The 26297-nt window shown below is 43.8% G+C and overlaps 1 protein-coding gene across 4 annotated transcripts in view; it reads right to left on the bottom strand.

Moving 5' to 3' along the window:
• The window catches only part of exoc6b (exocyst complex component 6B), a 125822-nt gene that overhangs the window by 6762 nt on the left and 92763 nt on the right, over positions 1-26297 (bottom strand). For all 4 annotated transcript variants that reach the window (XM_028606137.1, XM_028606138.1, XM_028606139.1 and 1 more), the window contains one exon: positions 24231-24304. In XM_028606137.1, coding sequence (XP_028461938.1) covers positions 24231-24304 — 74 coding nt within the window. The remainder of the gene's footprint in view (positions 1-24230; positions 24305-26297) is intronic.

Below are 26297 nucleotides of genomic sequence, written 5' to 3'. Positions count from 1 at the left end.
GGCAGATGAAGATGGATAAGAGCGAGAGAAGGGGATGGACGAGTGTTGGGCGACGGCGGTGCGGCGGCGGGCAAACAGGAAGGAGCAAAGGGAGGACAGAAGCCATGGCTGACGCGCTTTTAAACGTTGGAGAGGAATGATAAGATTCAGGAAGTTGGAAGAGAAAAAAAAAAAGCTGCAAATTTTGTCGTGTCATTTCATTCTTTTCTTAGCGTTAGAAAATTGCTGGGTTGTCCTACTGACTCAGCTGGCTGACCTGCAGCGCATTTGGTTGTTGAACAGGAAACAGAATGAGGGTCTATTTTACGCCACCGTTTGGGACGCATTGGATTTTGTGGCCCGTTAGGAGTGACCTGAACTTGAAAAAGAGCCTCACAAATCTTTTGTGTCAGCTTTTTATAGACGGCCGACAAACCATTTTATTCAGATCTTTATTGTTGTGTTGGTGAAATCTGTATTGCAGTCCCTGTTGCACAGAAACGCTCAATAAGAGTTACAGTCGTTCAAATCTTTTCATGGAGAGTATTGATACTAAAGGGCCCTATCTCGCACGAAGATCATCTTTGCTAGTTTAAGACCGACTCGGTTGTCAGTTTCCCCGTCCAGCGCCCGCGTCGTTTAAATAGCAAATGCACCTGCGGCCATCTGTGCGCCCATGGGCGTGCTTGGTCTTCCAGGGAGGTGCGTTCAGGTGCATTCTGGGCGTGTTGCTATCTTGAGGCAGCGGGAAGTGATCGCGCCCATTGACCAACAAAAACCTGGTCTAAAGTCAGTCAAACGCAGCATTTCATTGTTACTTTAACAGGGAATTAGTAAAATGCGCCTAGGTTTATGCACAGCGCGCGCACACACACACACACACACACACACACACACACACACACACACACACACACACACACACACACACACACACGGAAGCGCAGCAGCACACAAACATGCAGAAGATCACAAATAAAAATATGACTGTGCGAATCCGCCATCATAACAGCAATGCGCCAAGGTCCAAGCGTGCCTGGTTTTTAAATTGAATGGGAGCTGACACTCTGATTGGTCTATTGCATGTTACGCCCAAAACACACCTATGATTTAATTAAGACACCAAGTACAACCCTTTTAAACCTGTAACCGCTTCACGCCGTGCGCTTAGCTCGTTAAAATAGGGTCCAATAAGAGTTACGGTGGTTCATCGAGAGTATTGATACTGAGTCTTGCTTTGAGTATCGACACATTAGATCCCATTCTGGGCAAATACACATAATGACATAGCATAATGCTGTTATGTACATTTAATTGATCTAGATAAGAACGTCAGCTGAACATTTTCACCAAAACTGAAGAATTTACCAAGTCATTTCACTTGGTTTGTGGAACAGAATACAACACTTCCTTAAAAATCAACTCACTTGAGCCTTTTGGACATTTTAAAAACTCTGATTTTGGACCTCCAAACTTCTACTTGTAGTTGCTATTCTTGTTTTTTTCTTTCTTTGTCTTTGCAATGGACTCAATGTCATTGTAAATGAGGGCCGCCCCAAGTATAAATAAAGGTTGAATGAATGTTTCTTAAATCAGCACACACACACTTTAGATTTAGGCGTTTGCTTCTGTTGTTATGAGATACCACACTATAGAATGGCTGAACTCAAAGATCTGGATCCTCACCAAAATCTAAAATCTTTTTTTTATACATATTAAAGTATTTGTATTTGCAGGATTTTGTGAACAAGAGTTGAATAATGACTCCACACTTACAGAACATGTGCATTTTACTTAAAGGGATTGTTCAGACTTTTTTTGAAGTGTGGTTGTATGTGGTACTTATCCTGTTACCTATACTAGATCGCCTGCTGCCCTCAGTTTGGAAAAGCAGGAAGGAGTACCGAAACTACCGAAGTTGTGTTCAAAGCCGAGGGAGTAAATGACTTAAATGGATGATGTAGATTTGCACCAATTTAAAGAGCTTTTTGCCTCAAGTCACCTCAAAGTATCCTTAATGTTTTGTACGTTCACTGTAGCACTATTAAAACGGATGGTTCCAGCAAATCTGGCTTTGGAGTGAGAACGAAAGACAAATGTCTAATTTGGACTTCCTGATCTTTTCCTCCATCCCTCCCTCCTTCTTCCCACACTTCCCTCCCTCTGGCCCTTCCCTTCTGTATACACCTCTCTCTCTCTCTCTCTCTCTCCTTTGTCCCCGTCTTCACCCTTTGCTCGGCCGAGGTTTGACCCGCTAATCTGCCCGCATCAACAAGTACAAGCACACTCGCACAGGCTGCATGGAAACAGGCTCACACATAAACAGGTACACACACACACACACAAATAAAGGCAGTTACATAACCCACAGATATCATCCGGCTGCAAGGTTACGGGAACTAATCTGTCAGTTAATTAGGTTCAGATATATGAGTGTCTGTGTGTGTGCGTGTGAGAGAGAGAGGAAGGTAAATACAAGGTGCATGCCAGATAAAGATAGATACTGGAGCTGTCTGTTTTAGAGGAAGTAACTCTGAAAAGGCGTGTTATCACACACACACACACACACACACACACACACACACACACACACACACACACACACACACACACACACACACACACACACACACACACACACAGGAGGCAACAGAAACAAATGCTCCACAAAAAGAGTAGAGGAGAAAAGACGGAGGAAGTGAAGGAGAGATGGAAAAGAGGACAGCAAAAAAGGAACGAGAGGAATCAAGGTTTAATAGTGAAGGAGGAGAAGAAGAAAGTTGGAAAAGAAAGAAAGGTAAGTGAGTGGAGGAGGAGACGAGAGGTGATGATAGATAAAGGGGAAGAGGAGATTAAAGACAAGGAAGAAAGGAGAAGAAAAGTTCAGGACGAGAGTAGAAGTAACGTAGAAGAGGAGAGGGGGGAAAAGTGAAATGAAAGGAGATGAGAGGAGAGAAAGGAGAGGAGAGAAAAGAGAAGGCAGAAGGAGAAAGAAGAGGAAATTAGGAAGAGGCGAGATGAGGAGCAACCAGAGAAGAGCAAGAGAAGGTGAGAGGAAACAAGGAGAAGGAATAGACAGAAAAGATAAAGGAGATAAGAGAAAAGAAGACATAAGGGAAGAAGAAGGGAAGAAAAGGAAGAAGAGAGAAGGACATAGGAAGAGGACAGGTGACGATGAGAGGTGAAAGATGAAGAGAATGCAAGAGTGGTGAGGAGTTGAGAGAACAAGAAAGAGGAGAAGAGACTAGATAAGAACAAGTAGAGGAGAGAGCACAGGGAGATTTGGGTGAACTTGAGGTCAGTAGGTAAGTTTGGTTGGAGGAGCGAGGGAGGGAGGGAGGGTAAAAGCAGTAGGACAAGAAGTGCAACAAGAAGGGAGGACAAGGGGAGGAGGAGAGGCAGATAAGACTGATGAAAATGGAAAAGAGAAGTGAAAGAAAAACAGAAAAGGGAGAGCAAGGGCCTTCCAAAAAACGAGCCACACACGAGCCAGCAGATCCTCCTGGCGCACGCATACACACACAGACACAGACACACACACCTGACCCCCGATTCACCCTAAAAACACACACACACACACACACACACACACACGGAGAGAAAACGGCAGGTCTCTCTCTTCACCTCTCGCTGAACTTCTCCCTCCGTCTCGCTCCCCTTCTCTCACCTCGCCATGACCTCCCCCGCACTATCGCTTCTGTCACACACTCTCACACACACACACACACACACACAGCTTCCTCTTATTCTTCTGGGGGGGGGGAGGGGGGGACAAGCAGAAAAACAAAGTGATGTTACCCTCACATTTCTTGTTGGTTTTCTCCTCAGCGAATGGCGTTCTCTCTTTCTCCCTCCCTCTGTCCATCAGTCTCTTCTTCCCTCCCTTTTCTCTCTCTCCCTTATCGTTCAGCCAACCCCTCCTTTCATTCCTTCCTATCTTCCGTCCTCCATCAGTGTTTTCATCCCTCTTTATTTTACCCTAATTTTATTTGTTCATTTTCTCATCTTCTCCATGTCAACATCACACCTTTTCATTTCTCAATCCTTCCTTTCTTCCCCTCGCTGCACTCCCCATAACTCTTGCTCTCTTCTTCTTCTCCTCCTCCTCTATATCGCCCTCCTTTTTTCTTCTTCAAATTTCCTCTTTGCATCAACTTTACTCCTTTTTCATCCCTACACCTTTCCTCTTTCATACTCCATTTATCCCTCTTCTCCCTACATCTTTTCCTCTCATTTTACCTCCTCTACTTCTTTCTTTCAACTTTTCCCTTTTCCCCCTCCGTTGACTCTTGCTCTCCTTGTCTTCTCCCCCCCTGCTCTCTCCTCACCCCTTTAAATGTTGCTCTCCTCATTCTGTCCAACTTTACTCCAGTTTCCATCCCTCCATCATCCTTCCCCCCCCCCTCTAATGTCATGGCTTTCATCCCTCCATTCTATCTCTATCTGAACTCCCCTACTCTTCCTTTTCCTTTCTTTCTCCTTTTCAAGTCAACTTTACTCCCGCATCTTTCCATCCCTTCTTTCTTTCCCTCAGCATCTTGCTCTCCTGTCCTCCTCCCTCTCAGTGTTTAGTACTTAGACTTGTTAATGGTTATTCCGGCTGTGGGCAGGATTTATTTGTTTGGGACCGTCGGGGAATTGCCGTGTTCCCATTCCTAATGGCCAAATGTCAGGGTCACCCAGAATTCATCATGTTCACACACACAGTGTGTCAGTGAGTGAGTTTGCAGGGAACAGCCTGTTTCTGCATATAAAAGATGGAATGATATGCCGACCGGCAGAAAACACACACACACACACTTTCTGTAATTTGCCTTGGCAGATGAGACACTGATCTGACACTGAAAGCAGTCTGATGACGGCGTGTAGACAGCAGACATGAACGCACGCATACACACACACACACACACACACACACACACACACACACACACACACACACACACACACACACACACACACACACACACACACACACACACAGTGATTATGTAATGTTTCTGCTACGAAGCAAAGACATTTGTTACCCAACACTGTAAAAACCAGACCATTTATCTTTGCAGGAAAACGGTGGAAAATGTTGTTTCATAATTTAGATTAAGCAACAATTTCAAACTCTGTGCATACTTTCAAACTTCTTTTGGTAACACTTTTGAAGGTATCTACATAAGAGTGACATGACACGGTCATGAACACATGAACCCTAACCATAACTTTTCATGACAAAAACCGAATGCCACTTAATGACAGAAGCGTTGTGTCATAAACGTTCATGACAGTGTCATGTTACCCTTATGTAGGTACCTTCAAGTAAAGTGTAACCCTTCTTTTTACGCTCCATCATCATGTCTCCCTCCCTCCATACACCCACTCTTCTCACAGCTGTCTGAGCTGTCCATCTCCTCCTGAATTTGACAGGCTCGGGGGTCAAAGGTCAGTAAAAGCAGGGAAAGGGGGTTTGATTTTTATCAAGAAAAGCAGCCATTTAGGCATACGTGCACCTCTGAAGTCCGTGCTTTCCAAAATCTACCTTCCTCCATTCATCCATCAATCATCCATCTATTTATCTACTGCACTTTCCAGAGATCACTCCTTACTTTGTCCAGGCATGGTGGCACTACTGCTCATGAAAATCAGAACATTGCTTTATTCCAAACAAAGCTGTTGAAACACAGAACAGCCAAATCCAATGACGGAGCTGACCGAAAATATAAAGCTTTCTCTTTGAAAGTGGGCAAATTACGTTTCAAAATTGGCAAGCCATGCAGTTAAAGTCTTGACCTCAACCTAGGATACTGGTATCGTATGAAACTGGATAACCTAGGGAATCCATTGGTACCAACCATGTCATCATCGCTTGTCGGGAAGGGCTAAAGGCTAAATATCGCTAAATAACCCTAGGAACTAGGATAATCACAACCTCATGAAACTTTAAAACCACAAACTAAAGACCGAGGCTTTCCTTGATATATTGATGATAAAGGGGTTTCTGAGCAGTTTCCAGAACAGAAAGTTCTTGACATCCAATCGCTGAAAAATGCAATTCTTGCAGAAATCTCCAAATGTCAAGTTTTTGATAACGAATCACATTGTTTTTTCGATGGTGTTCCTTAAGGTCTTGGTGTCTTAATGTGGTATTTTGGAGGGATTTTGGACCATTTCTATCAATTCTCAAGTGGTCAAAAATGGTTATATTTTGCACCAAATCTTTGTAACAAATGGTATCAAATCCCAAAACTGCTGCAACAACTGAGATAAAAGAGCATGAGAATGACCATCATATTTTTCTACACTCTAAACTTAAAAAAAAAATGGAACAACAGCATAACCGAAACAAAATGTTTATTACAGATTTATGACTAGAAAAACTTGACAGTGCTTAGCTGCAACTCAAATTATTCTTCAGGTTCCCAGCGTCGAGATGAGGCTCACCACTTTTATGTGGCATGTACAGTTGACCTGTTTTCTAACCCTAAAGATCCCCCATCCTTTTTAATGTAGACCAGTGTTGGAAGAAGTACTCCGATCCTTTCCTTAAGTAAAAGTACCAACACCATTCTGTAAAATTACTCTGCTACAAGTAAAAGTCCTGCACTGAAAATGTTACTTAAGTAAAAGTATGTAAGAATCATCACGAAGCTGTACTTAAAGTAATAAAAGTAAAAATCCTCCCATTTTAGAAACCGGAAACGATCCAAACCGTTGTGTGTTTAATGGTCTAATCATTTCAGCTGGATTTGTAGGCCGTTATATTGTTGGGTAGTTTAATTTTAATAAAACATCAGCTTTAATAAACTACATGTGTTTTGTGTGCAAAAATCCTTATTTGTAAAGTAACTAGTAACTAAAGTAAAGTGAAAAGTACAATTAAAGGCTCTGACACACCAAGCTGACGGCCGACCGTCGGCAGAAAAGGCACTCGGACTGACTGCCTCCCTGAGTTGGTCCAAAAAGTGCCTCGGAAGGCACCGAAGCGACGCCCACTGGAGCGCATGTTCTGCGTCTGTAATACGTTTTTGTTTAATGTATTTTTGTTGATGTTGAAATGAATTTTAAAACATATGGTATCGAAAAAAGTATCGTTAGGAATCGGTATCGAAACTGAGGTATCGAAATTGGCACCGGATCGAAAAATTCTGAACGATACCCAGCCCTAAGCAGAGTAGAAGTAGAAAGTGGCATGAAAAGAAAAGACTCAAGTAAAGTACAAGTACCTCAACATTTGTACTTAAGTACAGTACTTGAGTAAATGTACTTTTGCAATGTTACATTCCACCACTGAATAAAGACAAAAATGGGCTTACGGCAGCGAGGGGAGGAGTGGACTCAGTGGAAGAAGTTAATCAGCGCCTATTGCTTCCAGAGCAGACATGCCACCTTCAAGAGGTCACTGGAAAAACGGAGAAAGTGCTTCCGACCACCGCCACTGACGAGAAGGTTTGCTTTGACACCTGTCCACCATCAGTCATCTCTCCAATCAGAGTTCAAAAGGTCACCACCGGCGCACAAAGACCACAGTGACACCCGCCAATCACATCACTTTCTTGCTTTCAATCTGCACTATGTTTAAGGTCAGAGAGAGAAAAAAAATGTTCAGAGGAGGAACATAAGATGGAGCGCGGTGACACCTGTCCATCACAGTGGCCACCTCTGTCCTTCCTAGTTAAGATTTCACTAAAAGCAGAGACAGCGGCTTTCAAAATGTAAGAAAAGAAAGAAAAAGGCAACACTCACATTTGTTTAAAGAAATGCCAATGAACCAGAGCACGTTTTTCTCCCATCCCGGAATGCTGTGTGAACTAGCCAGACCCACCTCCGCAGCGCTGTGGAGGAAGGTCTGGAAACATGATTTTGACACCTGCCTATTAATGTCAGTGGTTTTCTAAAACAAAGGTCTCAGAGAGGAGAACAAAAGGAAGGTTTTTTTTGTGACGTTGTCCAATTGCTTCTCTTGTCCAACCACCGACCCAAAGATGAAAGAAAATCCTCGCATTTGAGAAGCTGGAACCAGTGATACTTCTTCTTGATAAATTCCGACTAATTGAGAATTTACGTCAATAAACATACATTTCAGCACTAATATTTTCATATAAAAATACTCATCACAAACAACCGATCCCACGTTAGAAACAAGCGTGGTCCGTCTCACGTGCGATTTCACACTTAACCCCAAAGTCAGCCCTTAACCCCTGAAAGCAAGAGGTCAAAGGTGAAATTCAGAGGCTATCAGGTGACACGGACCGGCTATGGTGCTCCCAATACCTGCCTCAAGTTTTGCTTCAGCTCCAACAAACAAACTTTCTCACACTTTCTGCTCCATCTTCAGTTTCTTAACTGTATTCTAACAACACTGTACGAGGCCCTCCATTAGTTCTCATAGCTACCACCCACAAACTTGTACCCTGCAGCTTGAACAGTATCACTCCATCTTGAACTATGAATGGAATGAAGTAGGCTTGGATGTTATCGCTCCGCAACAGGGAATTCCCTTTTCTTTCTCACCGGAGGGCCAAAACATGAAATGAAAACCAAAAAGCTTGTATCTTTGTACATCTGCCTGCAGCCTCGTTTCAGACAACCGCAGCGCGCTGCTGCCAGTAACCACAATACAGCGCGAGCTCCACTGTTATCCCCCCCTTCAATGTGCATACTGTACTTTATTAATCCACAGTGGGTCCACCGCGCGTCACATGCAGGGTAATAAAATACAGCGAAGAAAAGTTACAATCATGAGACTTTATTGCTCCCTGTAGGGAAGTCATCGTTTGTGTCGCTCCCCCACACAGAGAGGTCAAAGGTTGGCTACAGAACAGCGCAGCCTGTGCCTGCTCAACGGCACTTCAGCAGGCTAGATGTCATACAGGAGCGTTCTGGATCGGTTATTTAGACATAGATTGGTTAAAGGGATCGTTCGGATCTCTGAAGCGGGCAGGAGTACAGACAGAGAAGTTAAACGATGTACTGCTGTGGACGGGGGAAGCAGCTAAACGTATTTTGGACCCTAAAAAAAAAAAATATACCGATTATCACTTTAAGTGTAAGCTACATTTAGAATATTTTCACCGCGTTACCTTGCTGTCAGACAGCCCTTTCCGGCGGGGAACTTTCACCTCATACCTTTCCTGTAACTTCCTAAAGAAGGCTGGACGCCGGAACACATTTAAGTGATGTTTTTTAATCTTATTCTAGTTAGAATGTGCCAGATGTAAAAGGCATTTTTTGGGTAGGTAGATGGGGGATGGCATGCAGCAAGGGCCGCAGGTCGGATTCGAACCCGGGCCGCTGCAAAGGACTCATCCTACACGGGGCGCACACTCTACTGGGTGAGCTAGAGGTCGCCCCTAATGACGAGTTCCTTCAATTTCTTTCTTGATGCTCAGGGAACTGGAGCCGTTATCTCTACTCTCTTCAAAGCCACCAGACTCCTTTGACAAAAACAGCGATTTTACATCAGAACACGGGAGTTGCTGCTCTACTGCTGTCTTGATTGGTTAGTTTGTGTTATTGTGGTGACTTTGGCGTTTTAAAGGGTGAGTTTGGATTCACCGAAGTCACACAATAACACAGCGCTGTACATGGTCCTGGCCATCAGACAATATATTTGGGTATGGGGCACACAGTATCTGTAGCTGGGTTAAAGTGAGATTGGTGCATCCCTAGTTACTTTTCACCGACACCATAAAGTCTCTGTGCACTGTATAAAAAAAGTCACCAAACCCTATTTGGAAAGAGTGAATGAGAACATGGCTCTAAAACTACGTAGTTACATTCCTCTCTGAACTCTAAGCTACCTTACTTGCATAACTAACTTGTTCTCTTTCTTCTGCTTTGCCTCTTCCTTTCCCTCTCTTCCCCCCCCATCTTTGTCACACATGCTCTTTTGTCTCTCACCTCCTTCCCTTCCCCGTCCTCCCCCTCTCTCTCTCTCTCTCTCTCTCTTCCTCAGCAGTGACAGAAAAGTTTTGCGTCCCCTTAAAAAAAAAAAAAAAAAAAAGTGACAGGGCTGATATGGAATGGAGAAAAACAAAACAAAATTGGGAATAGAGTGCCGGTGGTTCAACCAGGGGTCTGTGCTGTCAATTAGACACTACACAGATGGAGAGCGGGCGAGTGAGAGACATAGACGGACAGAGACGGATTGGGAGAGAGAGACAGAGAGACCGAGAGAATGAGAGGTAAATGAGAGGGAAATATTACAGGACCGCAGGAGAGAAAAAAGGGAAAGGAGGGAGTGAAGGAGGTCAGGCTGAGGGTAACTAGACGTTACGGAGGAGGAAGAACGAGCGAGTCAGGAACGGGGAGACGATAAACGAGTGCAGGCTGAAGTCAGAGGGGCCTGCTGGGAGCTGCTCTGTGCGCTGATAAAGCAAATAAAGACAGAATACTCCAAAACAAACAGGGAAAGAAAAACAGCTCCGCTCGGAGCTCAATTTAAATCCAAGCACTTTTTAAAAAGGTCAATTTGGCTTCGGCCACTTTTTTTTAAGTCAATTTGGGCCCAGACACTTTTTAGAGGTTAATTCTGGGCCGGGAGTTCATTTTGGGTTCATCCACTTTTCAGACTTCACTTTGGTAAAAGCTTTAACCGCTATGGTCTGATTTTGATTACATTCCCTTGCAAAAAAGGCAAATTAGATTAAATCTTTTTTTTTGTGTCATTATTTTTGGATCAAACAACATTTTTTATGTGCATTCAATTACTTTGTAACTTAATTTAGTTCAACGTTTTCTGGGCACTTTTTAAATGTCAATAAAGACTGATAAACCACTGATTTAGGAACTCAAATCTACCCTTTCAACATTTGCTGAAAAAGACTAGAAATGAACAATCCATCAAGGACTGTTTTTACGTCCGACAAGGAAGCTCATGTTTTCTGTTCTGTCTTATCAGCAGGATTATGGGCCAGAATGTCATGAAACTTGGTGGAAGGGTGTAGCATGGGCCAAGGAAGAACCCATACAATTTTGGAGTGGATCCGAATCACAGGGCAGATACACAAATCAGTTTTCACTTTCGGTAACACCGCGATAGAGGGCGCGCCCTTGGCAAAGATCTGTGCTATCAAGGGGGTAAGCGAGCATCCGGAAAAGCGTACTTCCTATGGGGGAGATTCTGAGGCTAACAAGCCATCACCTCCCGTTAGCATTCCATTGACTCCCATTCATTTTGGCGTCGTCACTTTGACGGCAAATAACTTTACATCTGAAGCATTTAAAGACTCCGTTTGTCCATTGTTTATTTCTAAAGGAACACAACAATGTATAAAAGGCTCCATTACCTTGTACCTCACGTTATGGCTCCGTAGCAGCCGTTTTTGTGAAAATAGGCTAACGATTGTGTCATCACCACGTGACTTTCTGTCGCACAGTAGAGGAATTACCGTATAGTACAGGAGAAGCTCGCAGGCAATCGGTGGGGCCGTGTAGGCATACAGTCAAGGGAGAAGCCCATAGAGCAGGGGTGTCAAACTCAACTTCACTAAGGGCCACACTGGAAAATAAGAATCACATCAAGGGCCAGACATGTTTAGTTTATTGATAGGCTTTTATTTAATCTAAAAAATATATTTGACTGTATTATTGCATGTGTCATATAGTCTTCTCACTTACAGTTTGGTCAACATAAAGTCCTAAAGAAGTCAGGAAAAAGTTCCTCAGCCATCATAGAAAAGAAGCGCCCAAAAACGTCAGAAAAAGTGACAAAAATGTTGGAAAAAGTGGCAAAAACGTCAGAAAAAATAAATAAAAAAATGTCTGCAAAAGTGACAAAAACTAGGTGGGCCAACATGTATTGTGAACCTAAATTGATATGCGGGCCGGATCATAATCTGTGAGGGGCTGGATTTCGCCCGCGGGCCTCGAGTTTGACACCCCTTGTGCCATAGAGTGTCCATGAAAGCATCGGAACAAAATATTCCAGCAACGTTTTGCTCCTGCTCCTATGCTCATGGACAGCTCCTACTCACGCTCTTTGTCTGTGCAAGATTGGGAATGATTGAGATTTCTCTTGGCACAGCTACCGGAAGACTTCCAACTTTCAGACAGGTTGCTCACGTCACATCTACGTCATCAAGCTCAGTTTGAGGCTGCGCAGTAACGCTCAGCCATCACCGGAAAAGTGCTTCTAACTGACTTCACTGGTCTCCGTCGAAGTCTATGGCGTCGCTGTGTCCATTTCTTTTAGTGTCTATGTGCGCTATGCGAGTGCCCTTCTAGTTTTTACAGTTGCTTAGCTTTAAAAGGGCCACAAGCCAAAAAAAAAAGGTTGGTTGAATCTCAGATACGCACACATTAAAGAACCAGCGTGTAGGATTTAGTGGCAACTAGCAGTGAGGTCGCAGATGGTAACCGACTGAATACCCCTTCCTTTCCAAGCGTGTAGGAGAACCTACAGTGGCCTTGGGGTAACGTAAAAACGAAAAAGGCCCTCTCTACAGTCAGTGTTTGGTTTGTGCGTTCTGGGCTACTGTAAAAACATGGTGCTGCAACACGTAGATGCAGACATGAACGGCTAATTTTTACTAAAACACGGCAATTCATAGTTTTAAGTAATTATACAGGAATAACATTTTTTTTTGTTATGAATTTTATATTTCATTTCTGCCAATAGATCCCCCTAAATACCCAACGCCGCTACTGCTCCTTTAAGTAGAAATTCCAAATAACATCTGTGGTCCCGAACTGCTCTTCAAACAATTATTTATCCACTGCAGGCTAAAAATCTAATTTGCAGCCACGGAAAAATGAGACACTCAAGTTTTTCACAACATTTTCACTTCAGCTTGAAATGAAACACATCTCTCACTCTCTCTCTCCGTGTCCTCCACAACCCCAAAACAGGAAACAGTTGAAAGGTGAGAGCTGTTTAAGAGTCGCAACTTTTTTTGGTTTGATCATGGAATGACCGCAAAGTCACACACACACACACACACACACACACACACACACACACACACACACACACACACACACACACACACACACACAGGAAGGGGTGTAGATGCAGGTCGTATCGGGGAGACTGACTGAGAGGTCAAGACTGATAACAGAACAATGACCTGACCCCGGTCACTGCACGGTCACTGTATATGTGTATATGTATGTGTGTGTTGTGTAAAAGTATGTATGACTGACGGCCATTATTTTGTGTGACAGAAGACGTGATGCATGTCTGAGAGAGGAAGAGTCTTTCTGGCTGTTTGATTACATGAGCCAAAGATATTTATGAATGTGTGTGAGAGATCGATGACTGCGCGAGAGTGACTTTGAACTACCTTGACCCCCCCCCAACTCCAACTCCTGACCACTACTTGACCATTGGTCGGAAATAGCGAACCACCGCTCCCTATCCCGTCCAATCAGGTCGCTGAATGGCCGTGTTGCCGTGACCACTGCCTGACCTGCTGTCACGCTGATAAGGCCGGCCACAGACAGGACAGGAAGTTGAGACAGGGGCCGAGGCGCACACACACGCACGCACGCACGCACACGCACACACACACCTCTCCCACACAAGTAATAGTTTGAACTGATCAAATCCACAGATATGGACACAAGCATTTTTTGCAGCGACTTTTTGTTGTTGCTCTGTTATCTTGAGCACAGCAGGATCACCGACCGCTTTATTACACCACACACACACACCCTGCTGAGTGTGTGTGTGTGTGTATGTGAAGCAGACAGGTGTGTGTGTGTGTGTGTGTGTGTGTGTGTGTGTGTGTAGGTGTGTGTGTAGGTAGCCGACAAACAGTATTTGTGGAAGAATGTGCATGTGTGATCAGATAAGATGTTTTGGGGTCGGACGGTGAGTTCTCACCCCTCCCTGGCACCAATACTTATCCCACTGACCTTACACTGCACCCATTTTAAGTTGTGTGTGTGTGTGTGTGTGTGTGTGTGTGTGTGTGTGTGTGTGTGTGTGTGTGTGTGTGTGTGTGTAAACCCTCGTTTTCTGCTCCGTGTGTTTGACGGAGACATCAGCCTCCGTGACGCCTAGTAATCACACTTTAAGGGGAAGAGGAAGAAGTAGAAATTAGAGGAAGAGGAGAGTTAAATGAGAATATCGGAGAGGCGGAAGGGGGTTGGGGGGGCAACATGTAACACTTATTATTATTATTATTATTATAGCCACTTTAAATGAAGGGAATCAACAGCTCATTTGCATTTTCTCCACATTTTATTTTTGCTTTTGTGGGTACACAAATATGGTTATATATTTGCTTTTTTTTCTCTCCTTTCTATCTTCACTCTTGCTGGATATGCATTTGTGTGCACATACTGTGCTATTATGAAGTATACGAAACCACTGAAAGGCCGTTTTCTACCGTTTTTGTTCACGAAAAAAAAAAAAAAAAAAAAAAAAAAAAAGGATCACCTTGTGCACACAAAACGGTATTATCCAGTGCAACACTAATCAGAGCATTCCATGACTTGTTTCATCACGAAGAAGTTAACTACAACACAGACAGTTTCAAGTTCCTATTTTACAATAAAAAAAAAAAAAGTGGCCAAGTAGAGTTTGAACTCTATCAGGTCACACAGGAAACGGGAGGAGAGAAACAGGCCGGGGCGGGGGGGACCCAGCACCAATCCTCGGCCAGGCTTGAATGCGGGACGTCGCCGCGGTTGCATAGTTACACGGTGCGTCTCTCAGACTGCTCGGCCGCCAGGGCGGACAAAAGCAACGTTTTTTTTTACAGCAGTTTTGGGTTTCTACGCCCCAAAAGTTTGTGCGCACGAGTGTCCACGAAAAGCAAACCAAAAAGGCGTTTCTGCGAACTGTTGTGTCCAACCGTTGTTTGTGTGTGTGTGTGTGTGTGTGTGTGTGTGTGTGTGTGTGTGTGTGTGTGTGTGTGTGTGTCTCTCTCTCTCTCTCTCTCGCTCTTCCAATAGATCGGCGGGCGAGCATTTAGATGTCTGTCTGCTGCTCATCCTCCCTTCGCCCTTCTTTCTTCTCCGCTCATCCCGCTCTTTCACCCCGCTCTACTTCTCTATTCATCCCCCCTTCTGTGACCGGTCAAATGGATGAAGGGAAGTGTCAGCCTCCCGAGGAGAGAGAGAGAGAGAGAGAGGGAGGGAGGGAGAGAGAGAGACCACCCTGTACGTCCATTTCACCCGCCGTATCACTTTCACCTGACTGCACTCTTTCACTCGCTATCCCTCGCTTTTTTTCTTTGCTCCGCTCCGTCAACATTTTCACACATTCATGTCTTGTTTTTCCTCGCTCCCTGGCCAGAACGCTTTCTCTTTTTTGGTTTCCATCTCCTCCTGTCATCTTCCTTTCGATTGCACCCTGGTGTTTCCTGTTAACTTTCCTCCCTCGTTTTGCGCCGTTCTGTTCAGATTTCGCACTTCGGGCCATCTCCGTCTTCCCTCCCCGACATTTATCTGCTTTCCGTACACCTCTGCACTCGTCTCTCTCGCCTCTTTCCCATCTGTCCGAGTCTGGCTGCTGACTAGGGTTGGGGCATCGTTTTGATTTTAACAATCCTGATTCCAAATTCCGATCATTCCTTTCGCTGCCGTTTTCTTATCGATTCCGATTCTTTGAGGGGTGGAGTGTAAATGGGTCACGTGCTTATTTCACAGATAAGAGTAACGTGTTGCCCTGTCCAGTGGTGATTTAAAGTTTTATCGGGCTTTTTCAGCGTAAAATAAAGCCGGACTTTAGAGCGCCGCGTACTATGCTCCGCGAAGTACGGTGTACACTCCAAAAACCCAAAACTTTGCGCGCGTTAAATTTGGAACAGATGGATCGGATTCAAAACCAAACTATCCAAATGATTCCAATGGAAGAAAAAATAAAAAATAAAAAAAGATTCCATTGGAATCGTACATTTCTGAAACGGTTCCACATTGGAACCGGTTGTCGATGGCCAATCCTACTGCTGACGTGGTCTAGCGTACGCGCTGGCCTCCGATCAACCCCCGACACGTACGTACAAGTTCATCCCCGTCTTGTCAGCAGTCCCTTTTCCTGAACATGACCTGTGGTCACAAACACAGTGACCACAGTCCTCAGGAATGCGACGGTAGCAGATTTTTCTCTTCTCCCTCCATCTCTCTAACCTCGTCCTATCTCTTGCTGTGCGGTGTACTGTCCCTATTTCACAAATTTTTTCCTCCCCCCTCGAAAAAGACTCAAAACTTTTCCCCCACGCTTTCTAACTCCCCTATCCCCTCCCTTTACATCTCCACATCCCTCCGCATGTAATTTGTCATTTGTAAATTTATTTATTTGCACAGGGACAGTGCACAAAAAAACATTAATAGATGTCTTGTGCCAGGTTGTAGCAAATTGCTAGTTTCCGCTCGCAGTCCCTGGGGCAAGTAGATGGCGCAATAAAATACAAAGTATTTACAGTGTACAATACAGATACATGAAGTCATAAAAATCTACAGACATTATTGTCCTCCCTATCCCACCCCATAAACACACAGTAATATAGCACATCAATTCACTGGTGGGAGCAAGTCTGCTTTGTTAACAACCAATGCTTTGCTAAGCGTGAGAATGAGTGCAAGTTAGTGCATGAAATTAGCTCTGTAGGAAGAGTATTCCACTGATTTATGTATAGCCACAAAAGGAGTGGGTGAACGTTTCAGGTCAACTTGGCTGAAGACAAACTCTGGATCGAACCTCGGGGGAAATAAATCAACGCTGACAGACGACGAGCTTAGCAGGAGCTGAAATTAAACTCCCATTCATCCTAATTTCAAGACAGAAACAAACTTTTGGCAGGTAGACGGAAAGAGAATTACAGCAATATACTGCAAACTTGATATCGTCGACTTTAAGGCAACCGCTTAATGAAGAATGTGCGCGTTAAACAAAAAGCGTGTCATTTCTTTCCGTGGGAGTCAACTGAAAGGAAGCGAGGCGCATTAAGTAGCATGTGCACTTGAGTCAGGAACAATGAAGCAACAAATAAACTGGGACAGAATCAAGTGAGGGCTTCCTGTTACGGTGATGGATGACCGTTTGCTCTGTACAAGTTGTTTTTCCTACTGTACAAGAATGAGAAAGCTTGTTCTGAATGAGGAAACGTGGCCTCATGTCTGCATCTTTGGTTGGCTCGTTTTGTAAAATGCTGCAGTTTTTCACATTACCGAAACTTATCCGTGAGCCTTTTCCAGCCGAGTGAAAAGAACGTTACGGACAATTGCGGCTTTGGTTGTAATCATCGTTGCGCATATCATCCTGTGCCCAATTTGATAACATATTGTAAAACATCACAATTTATACTGAAAAAACGGTCACATTACCGAGGAATAGAGCTGGGCAGTATATCTATATTATATCGATAACGTGATATGAGACTAGATATCGTCTTAGATTTTGGATATTGTAATATGGCATAAGTGTTGTCTTTTCCTGGTTTTAAAGGCTGCATTACAGTAAAGTGATGTCATTTTCTGAACTTACCAGACTGTTGTAACTGTTCTATTGCCTTTACCCACTTAGTCATTATATCCACATTACTGATGATTATTTATCAAAAATCTCATTGTGTAAATATTTTGTGAAAGCACCAATAGTCAACACTACAATGTAGTTGCGGTATCGATATCGATGTATTTGGTCAAAAATATTGGGATATTTGATTTTCTCTATATTGCCCAGCCCTACCGAGGGCTTATTTTTTCTCAAACTAACTAACTCAAATGCATATTAAGAGGAATTTGCCTTGGTTGTTGGTGCATACATAAACATATAAACATTAATATGAAATAAACAATAAATACAGAAACAAAGACATAGAAGAAAAAAAGTTATGAGTTATGCACTTGTTGCACAATTTAAATGTAAGTAGAGGGTTTTATAATTCATGACTGCAAATGACCTCTTTGCGCACTCACTGACCTCGTTAATTATTATAGTATATATGGACTTATGACTATGGCTCGCTCCTTCTTCCACTGATACACAAACATGCTAGTGCGAAAAGTTTAAAGAAAGTTAAATCCTATTATGTATGGAAAAATTGACATTTCATACATTTGGATAAACTTCCTTTATGCTTTCCCTAAAATATGACTCCATACCGTCCTCATCTTCCTTCTCTCTCTCTCTCTCACCACCCCCCCCCACCATATTTCCTCTGTCCCTTCCCTCTCGCTGCTGCTCGTTAGTCTGGGTTACTAGGAGGTGAGATGGAGGTTTGCTCTCCCACTGGGCCTCATCTCATCCCTTAGCCCTGTCTATTTCCTCCACACACACGGGGAGAATCTGCTATCCTGTCACTGGATAATCGCTATTGGCTACGCCGGGTCAACACACACACACACACACACACACACACACACACACACACACACACACAGAGAATCTGCTATCCTGTCACTGGATAATCGTTACTGGCTACGCCGGTCAATCCACACACACACGAGTCACGATAAGGGGAGGGAGCGCACACACACACACACACACACACACACACACACACAGGAGTCAGGATAAGGGGAGCAGTTGTCATGCTGTGACATGTTGCTTTTGGAGAGGGAAGCCTTATGAGGTAATAGTTGGGACACACACAGACGTCAGACAGAGGGCAGAAAGCTCTGAAAGCTAAAGCGAGTGTCTCTGAGTGAGTGAGTGTGTGTGTGTGTGTGTGTGTGTGTGTGTGTGTGTGTGTGTGTGTGTGTGTGTGTGTGTGTTTCGACCAATGAAATCCAGTTAGTGTAGGACAGGTGAGAGAATGGGAAGATTAGACAAAAAAAAAAAAAATGACAAAATGGAGAAAATCAAGGATTTACAAAAGAGGATGAAGTAGAAAAAAAGTCAAAGAAATGCAAAGCAGAGAGAGAAACAAGAAACTGAGAAGAAAGTAGGAATCTGAAACAGTTGAGAGGAGAAGAAACTGGGGAGAGGAGAGAAAATTGTGGAAAGGAGAGGAAGAAATTGAGAAGAGGAGGAAAAGTGTGGAGAGGGAAGAAATATAAATAATGGAAATGAAATGGGGAGAAGAGGATGGCGACAGAAACAGAAGAACCAAAAGAGTTAAAGTTCAATAAACCTGAGACTTTGAGAAAATAAAAAGACGTAAGAAAGACAAAAGGCGGGTGGAGGGGAGAAGAGATGGCATGATGAATGGATGGAATTTGACTGTCTGTGGTCAACCAAAGGAATGAACCCGGCACCAATCAATGACAAAAGATGCACGCGCACGCGCACACGCACACGCACGCACGCACACGCACACACACACACACACACACACACACACACACACACGACTGGGCTGAAGGTGGAAGAATGCATGCCTGGCGTATGAACGAGTAGAGAAGGGGATGAGTGGAACTCTACTGTTGCAAGCGTTTTTCTGGGGGAACGCCACACCGCAACACACACACACACGTACAGACAGACAGACAGACACACACACACACACACACACTTACAGAGACAGACGAGGGCCAGCCAAAGGTTTGAAGTAACCACAAACTTCTGAATGTTCTAAATATAGGAGGATTGATAGGATCTGTGGAAAAGGGCAGCCTGGGGAGTGCGCACACACACACACACACACACACACACACACACACACACACACACACACACACACACACACACACACACACACACACACACACACACACACACACACACGCAATCAGCCTCCTACGCTCACCAAATTATTTAGCAATTGTGGAGAATGGGAGAAAGCTGCTGACAGCTCAGATAAGCTTGTTACAGTGCATCAGCCTTTTTCTAGACAGTTTGAAATACTTTGACCTAAAAGTGAAAGATCTGGTTCCTCTGTGTGTGTGTGTGTGTGTGTGTTGCTGCTTTTTAGTCTGATGCGGGAGGAAGGTTCAATCCATCCTGGGTCATGTGTGTTATACTGGATACCTCCATTCAGTTAAATCTAGAGAGTCCATGTAGATAATGCTGCATTCGTGTGGCGTTGGAATAATCGACCCAACTGGAAGAGTTTGCGTGCAAAAATTCAGAAAATAGGCAAAACTACTGGCACCTGACTTGCCAAGATGACGTCACGTACTGCATATGAATGGTTTGCTCACATGTCATTTGTAATACGGTATCAGGTTGCAACCGTCAGTCGCTGTCCACGTAGAGTGACATAGATAGGTTATAAGAGTTAGTGATCAGCATCAACCCTGATAACACGTCATGTAAAACTATATTTTAGTAGTGTAAGGGAATGTGACTGGTGCAGCAACACGTCTGGGACAAAATGAGCTTTGGATAATCGATTGATTGTTTAAGTCTTTGACGAAGAAAAAAATGCCACACACTCTCTCAATCCAGTATAAATGAATATATTATAAATGTCATATCTTTGGCTTATTGGAACCATTGGTTTAGACAACCCAAGTAATTTAAAGATGTCATTCTGAGCTCTGAGAAATTGTGATGGACATTTCATAGACTAAACTTTGATGGGTCGTTAATGAATATTTGATAGTTTAACTGATACTGAAAAAAAGTTATTACTTGGACTCCTACTTCGGTCATATTTCCAATGTGTCTGCAGCACCGAATGTTGAAAACAATTGACACAGATTCTTAATCTCGTCACCTGATTCTTTCATAAGATATTTCTGGTTTAAAAATATGAATTTTGCTCATTTGTATGGCTGCTTAGTGTTGCAATGTATCAGAGATGTTTGCCATGATTTGTTTGTCCGAAAACATGTTTGTATTGCTCAAATCGCTCGATAAAAGTATCGATTTTGGCATCTGTATCAAAACTCAGGTAATTTCAGAATTTTTGATACGGTACTACTTAACGGTATTACAGTATGTAAAAATGAGCCTGAAAAACATTTAAATGAAAAACCATAATTCTCAATTGCATATTTTGTACATGCTGCGTTTTTTTCCAACTGCTCAGAGACAAAACTATGTGATCATGTCGCTCAGTGTGCTCTGTGTGTGTGTGTGTGTGTGTGTGTGTGTGTGTTTGTGTGTGTGTGTGTGTGTGTGTGTGTGTCTCTGTGTGTGTCTCTGTGTGTGTCCTGGGGGCCTGGGGGAACTCCTGTCTCGGCTCAGTCCCAGGACCCCGGAACCTTCCAGAACACCGGGACCCGACCACAGAACAAACGGCCCCGTCAGCGTGATTTATCGGCCATTCACCATCAGGTCGAAAACAGAGAAACACACACACACACACACACACACACACACACACACACACACACACACACAAGATAAACAAAGACACACATGAAAAAGTTACCTGAAAGAATGTGGACACAAAAAGATGCGCTTAGGCAGATGTGCGCGCAGAAATGACGCATGAAAGCGCGTATGGAGGTGGGAGGAATGTGCTTCTTTTGATATTATAAGAATGGTTACCAAAAAACAATGGCCCGAAAGAGAAAGAAATAAAAGAGCGGAGGAGCTGAATAACTCCGAAAGGCGCGATGAGGAGTCGACCGATTCTGATCAGCAAAAGAAAAGACGAAAGGGGAGGGGAAAAGGGAAGGGGAAGAGAAGGAGAGGATGGAGACGAGGAAGAGGAGGATGGAGCGGGCAGTGGGAGCAAAGGAGGGAAAGTGGAGGGGGGGTTTGAAGTAAACATCGATGCTGGATGAATGCAATTTTTTTCTTTTCTCCTTCTCCCCATCTTTCCCCCCTTCCTTCTCCTCCTCCGAGCAAGAGAACAAGAGGCACTACATCATCCCGACAGGCGGAGAAAGAGAAGAGAGGGAGAGAGAAAGAGGGATTGTGACGGAGGGATAAAGGGCTATCCGTCTCTGTCTGTCACCTCATTCATCGTCCCCTGCTCCGTCCTGCCGGCCCATCAGTCATCCGCTGTCACACACACACACACACACCGAAAAATACACACTTTCCACCCACTTTCACACACTCGACAACAACTACGACAAACACACACACACACACGCATCAAAGACGGGCAGGCAGACACACAAACTTTGACTCACTCTCCGCCCTGTTTCACACATTCACTGCGATGACACACAAACGGACACACACTCTACGCTCAGTTTCACACACTCAAACACAGACTTTCACAGTAACGATGAAACACACACACACAAACTTTCGCTCGGGCTCTCCGCCCTGCTTCACACATTCAACAACGATGACAGACGGACGGACGGACCGACCGACGGACGGACACACACACATACACACACAAACACACACACACAGAAAACATTCTGCGACAGCAAACAAGTTCGCTCACACGCGCTTTCATGCACGTACGCACTTCCCTGCCAAACACTTTTTTCCCGTAAAGTCAAAATACGGCACACTAAAAGCGCGCGCGCACACACACACACACCCCAACACACACACACACACACACACACACACACACACACCAACATCCTGTATTCTCCAGAACACAGCGGAGACGTCCAGTTCTGTCCCTCCTCTGACTGGTTCTGGTCTGTTTTTTTTTTTCCCAGGATCCCCCGAAACAAGACGCTCCAGCACACAGCCGGGCCACTTCCTGCACTAAGCGGTTTCTCAATATCAGGTCTGAGGACCCGGGGTCGGCCACTGGGGAAACCGGTAAAGTGTTCGTCTGCCGGTGTCGAGATTTACAGCACATTTTCACTTGACAATCTGACGAGCGTCTCGCGTTGGGGGTATGTTTCGACTCAGGACAGTCTTAGTCACGTAACAATCGTGATTTTTGTCCTTTTTAATCAATCGCTTGATTGAATCGACAGATCTGTAAAACTGAGTTTCTCCACAGAGAATCGTGCCAAAGCAAAACTTCGCAAGAGATGTGCTCATGAGTTTCTTGGATATAGGTCATTCAGCTAAAAAAAAAAAAAAAAGACAAATTGAAGGTTTTTTTTTTTTAGTATTTGTCGCCTAAGCAATGACCGATTAGTTGACTAGTCGACTATGAGGGGCGCAGCCCTAGTTTCACAAGACACCCAATATAAAAAGGGTCATGCTTAAGTCAAATTATTTTTGAAATAATCACGAGTCACCATAGATCAAAAAAAAGAAGGAATGCTTGTGACGGTGACAATGTTGGACTAGAGGAAAATAAATGTCTCTAGAGCAGGGGTCTTCAATGTTTTTTTTTTGGGCCAAGCACCCCTTTGCTGAAAGAGAGACGGAGCAGGGACCCCTTACTGGATAAGTTTAAGTTGTATAATAGGCTAACCCTTGTGTTGTCTTCCCTTTGACCATGAACTTGTTGTTTTTTAAAGTTTTTGTCACTTTTTTTTCAACATTTTGTTTTGAATTAATGGTCAATAAACCTAATTTATATGACATTATACAGGGTTCATACGCATTTTAACCAATACTTTTACATGACTTTTTGGCAAATTTCCATGACTATGTATTGCTGAAAAGGTCAGTCGACATTATACAATAAGAATAAAAATCTGTGTTAAAGTTTACCCTCCGAGGTTTAACAATAAAATGAATGACAATGTATGTGGTAGTGGGATTTGTAATATCACGCCCCGAATAGAACGTTGAGGTTAGGACAACGTGAAATACATTTATTAATCACATATTATTATACTGTGTTCAAAAAAAATTCCATGACTTCCAAAACTTTCTGGGTCTTTTTAGGTTTCCAAAACCTTTCCAGGCCTGGAATATGCATTTTTCAAATTCCATAACTTTTCCAGGTTTTTTCAAAATGTATGAACCCTGTTATACCTAATTTTTGAGTTAAAAAGGCAGAAATTATGAATCATTTTGACTAATATTGAAGATCAAAAGGATGTTGAGTGGATCACAGACTGGTTTATGTCAAAGTTTAGTCACAATACCGCTTTAAAACAGTTTAAACATGTTTTTCATTTGTTATAAAAAATTATTTTTATAAAACACAATTTGACCTAAGGACAACACAAGGGTTAAACTGGACTTACAATAACATGAAGGGTGGCATATTCATATATTTATAAGTCATGTTTTAATGTTGAAATTTGGCACAGTGAATCCTTAAGCTTAACTGTATCTGTGGATGGCTACCTAATGGCCACCTTAGCTGTAGGCCAGGACATCTATCATAAATGTTGTGTAAAAAAAGTAGAGGGCAAACGACAAAAACAAAAGAAAAATCAGAAAACCAAATGAAGGAGGAAGACGACGAGGACAAAGTGTTGGAGGAGGAGGACAGGGGGGAGGGAGGTGTGAGGGAGGATGGGAGGAAGGATGAAAAGGACAGGGGGGGTAGAAAAAAAAGATAGTGGAGAGAAAAAAAAAAAAAAAAAAAACACACAGAGAAAGAGAAAACGAAGGAGAGAGGACCACGGGGGAGACAAAGACCTACTTGTCTCAAGTCACTGAAGGCCAGAAGCAACGTGTCACCCTGGAAGCCTGCGACCGGGCCGGCTCTGGCAAAACCTGTGGGAAAATACAAACCCGCCCCCAGTCCACCCCCGGAGAGAGGGAAGAGAGGAGGAGGAGGAAAAAAAAAAAAAAGGGTGAAAAACGGAATAATAAAAGACCTGGTCGGATTCGCTATGCATCGGGATAGATTGGCAGACAAATGACAGCCGGGGGGAGGGGGGAGGAAGGGAAGGGAAGGGAAGAGGAGGGGAGGGTGTTAGAGTCATGTCGCTGGGTCTTGTTGAAAAAGAGAAAGAGTGTGTGCGTGCTCGCGGGTGTGAAAGGTTTTGTAGAGCGTTTTAATGCAGGTTGTGTGGACGATGGAGATTTTCGAGCATTTGTCTTGCTGAATGTGTGAGTGATGGTGTGAGACTGGTGTGTGTGTGTGTGTGCTTATTTGTTGTTTGTACAGGGCTTCGCCTGCACGTTTGAGAACAGTTGAGGACTGTTGGATTTTGAACCCTGTGTGTGTGTGTGTGTGTGTGTGTGTGTGTGTGTGTGTGTGTGTGTCGGGGTCGTACGGAGTGTGAGCTGGGGTCTTGGCGTCAGTTGGCCCCCGTAAACAAGCCGACTGGTATTCCGAGCGAGGGAACGAGAGAAAAGAGGAGTGCCGCAAAGAGAGAGAGAGCAAGCCTGTAGCTAATCTCTTTCACCTCGGGAAATATATACACACACACACAGAAACACAAGGCCATACACACCACAGCAGTGATTACACGCCTGCCATCTTCAGTGACCCCAATGAGAGACACACACACACACACACACACACACACACACACACACACACACACACACACACACACACACACACACACACACACACACACACACACACACACACACACACACACACACACACACACACACACACACACACACACACGTCGTGCTCATGGACTGTGAAGCAATCGGCTAAACTAACCTTTCCTCTCATTCTCCAACCAAGCCTCCATATATTACCTGCTGACTTTTACCTTTCTACTTCACTCTTTTCCCCTCTACCTTTACAAAAATGACCCATATTACCATTTCTGGTCCGTCATAGGTGGGCTAAAGTTCCGGCTAAAACAAACGACGACCTGGAGAATGTCGGAGGAAGACTGCGGTTGATGGTGAAGAAGAAACCAAAGCCGACTGTAGGTGGGAAAGGGGACGCTGACAGCGGCCTACAGTCCACGGACGGAATGGTATGAAAATGTAACCTCACGGTTATAGTGACCAAAACTGATCATGGTTATCGGTATAATCGAGACATTTAAAAAAAAAAAAAAAGAAGTGTGTTCAGAAAGCCCTGACATGCCTACACAACATGAATCAGGAGATTTGACGTATCGCCGCCTTTAGCGGGATAACAGGATAACTATCTTCAATAAACTGTCCTTCGGCATTCTTATAATAACCCAAATATGCCCATGTTTCAGACTTCATCCTCTTAAAAGGGCTGATAAATGTCCTGAGCGCTGTCGTCTCCTCCTTCCGCCACGATTCCAACTTCAAGAAATGCACATTGTAGGCCACGCGGTGCGACTTCAGGAGACTCGGATGAAGCTGGGAAGGATTAAGCGCACTGTTTCCACGCCGTGGTAATCCACCGTGATAATAATGATATTTTAAAGGTCCCATGGCATGAAAATTTCACTTTATGAGGTTTATTAACATTAATATGAGTTCCCCCAGCCTGCCTCTGGTCCCCCAGTGGCTAGAAATGGTGATAGGTGTAAACCTATCTTTGAGATATCTTTTCTTTGAGAAAATGAAAGCTCAGATGGGCCGATCTGGAATCTTCTCCTTATGAGGTCATATGTCATATGAGGTCATAATAATAGGGGACCACTAAGGTCTATATAAAAGAGATTTCAGATACAGTATTAGGGGACCACTAAGGTCTATATAAAAGAGACTTCAGATACAGTATTAGGGGACCACTAAGGTCTATATAAAAGAGACTTCAGATACAGTATTAGGGGACCACTAAGGTCTATATAAAAGAGACTTCAGATACAGT

This window comes from Perca flavescens, chromosome 19 (genome assembly GCF_004354835.1).
Source record: "Perca flavescens isolate YP-PL-M2 chromosome 19, PFLA_1.0, whole genome shotgun sequence".
Lineage (NCBI taxonomy): Eukaryota > Metazoa > Chordata > Actinopteri > Perciformes > Percidae > Perca > Perca flavescens.
Note: the sequence above shows the minus strand (reverse complement) of the source record. Positions and strands in the feature narration are given on the sequence as shown.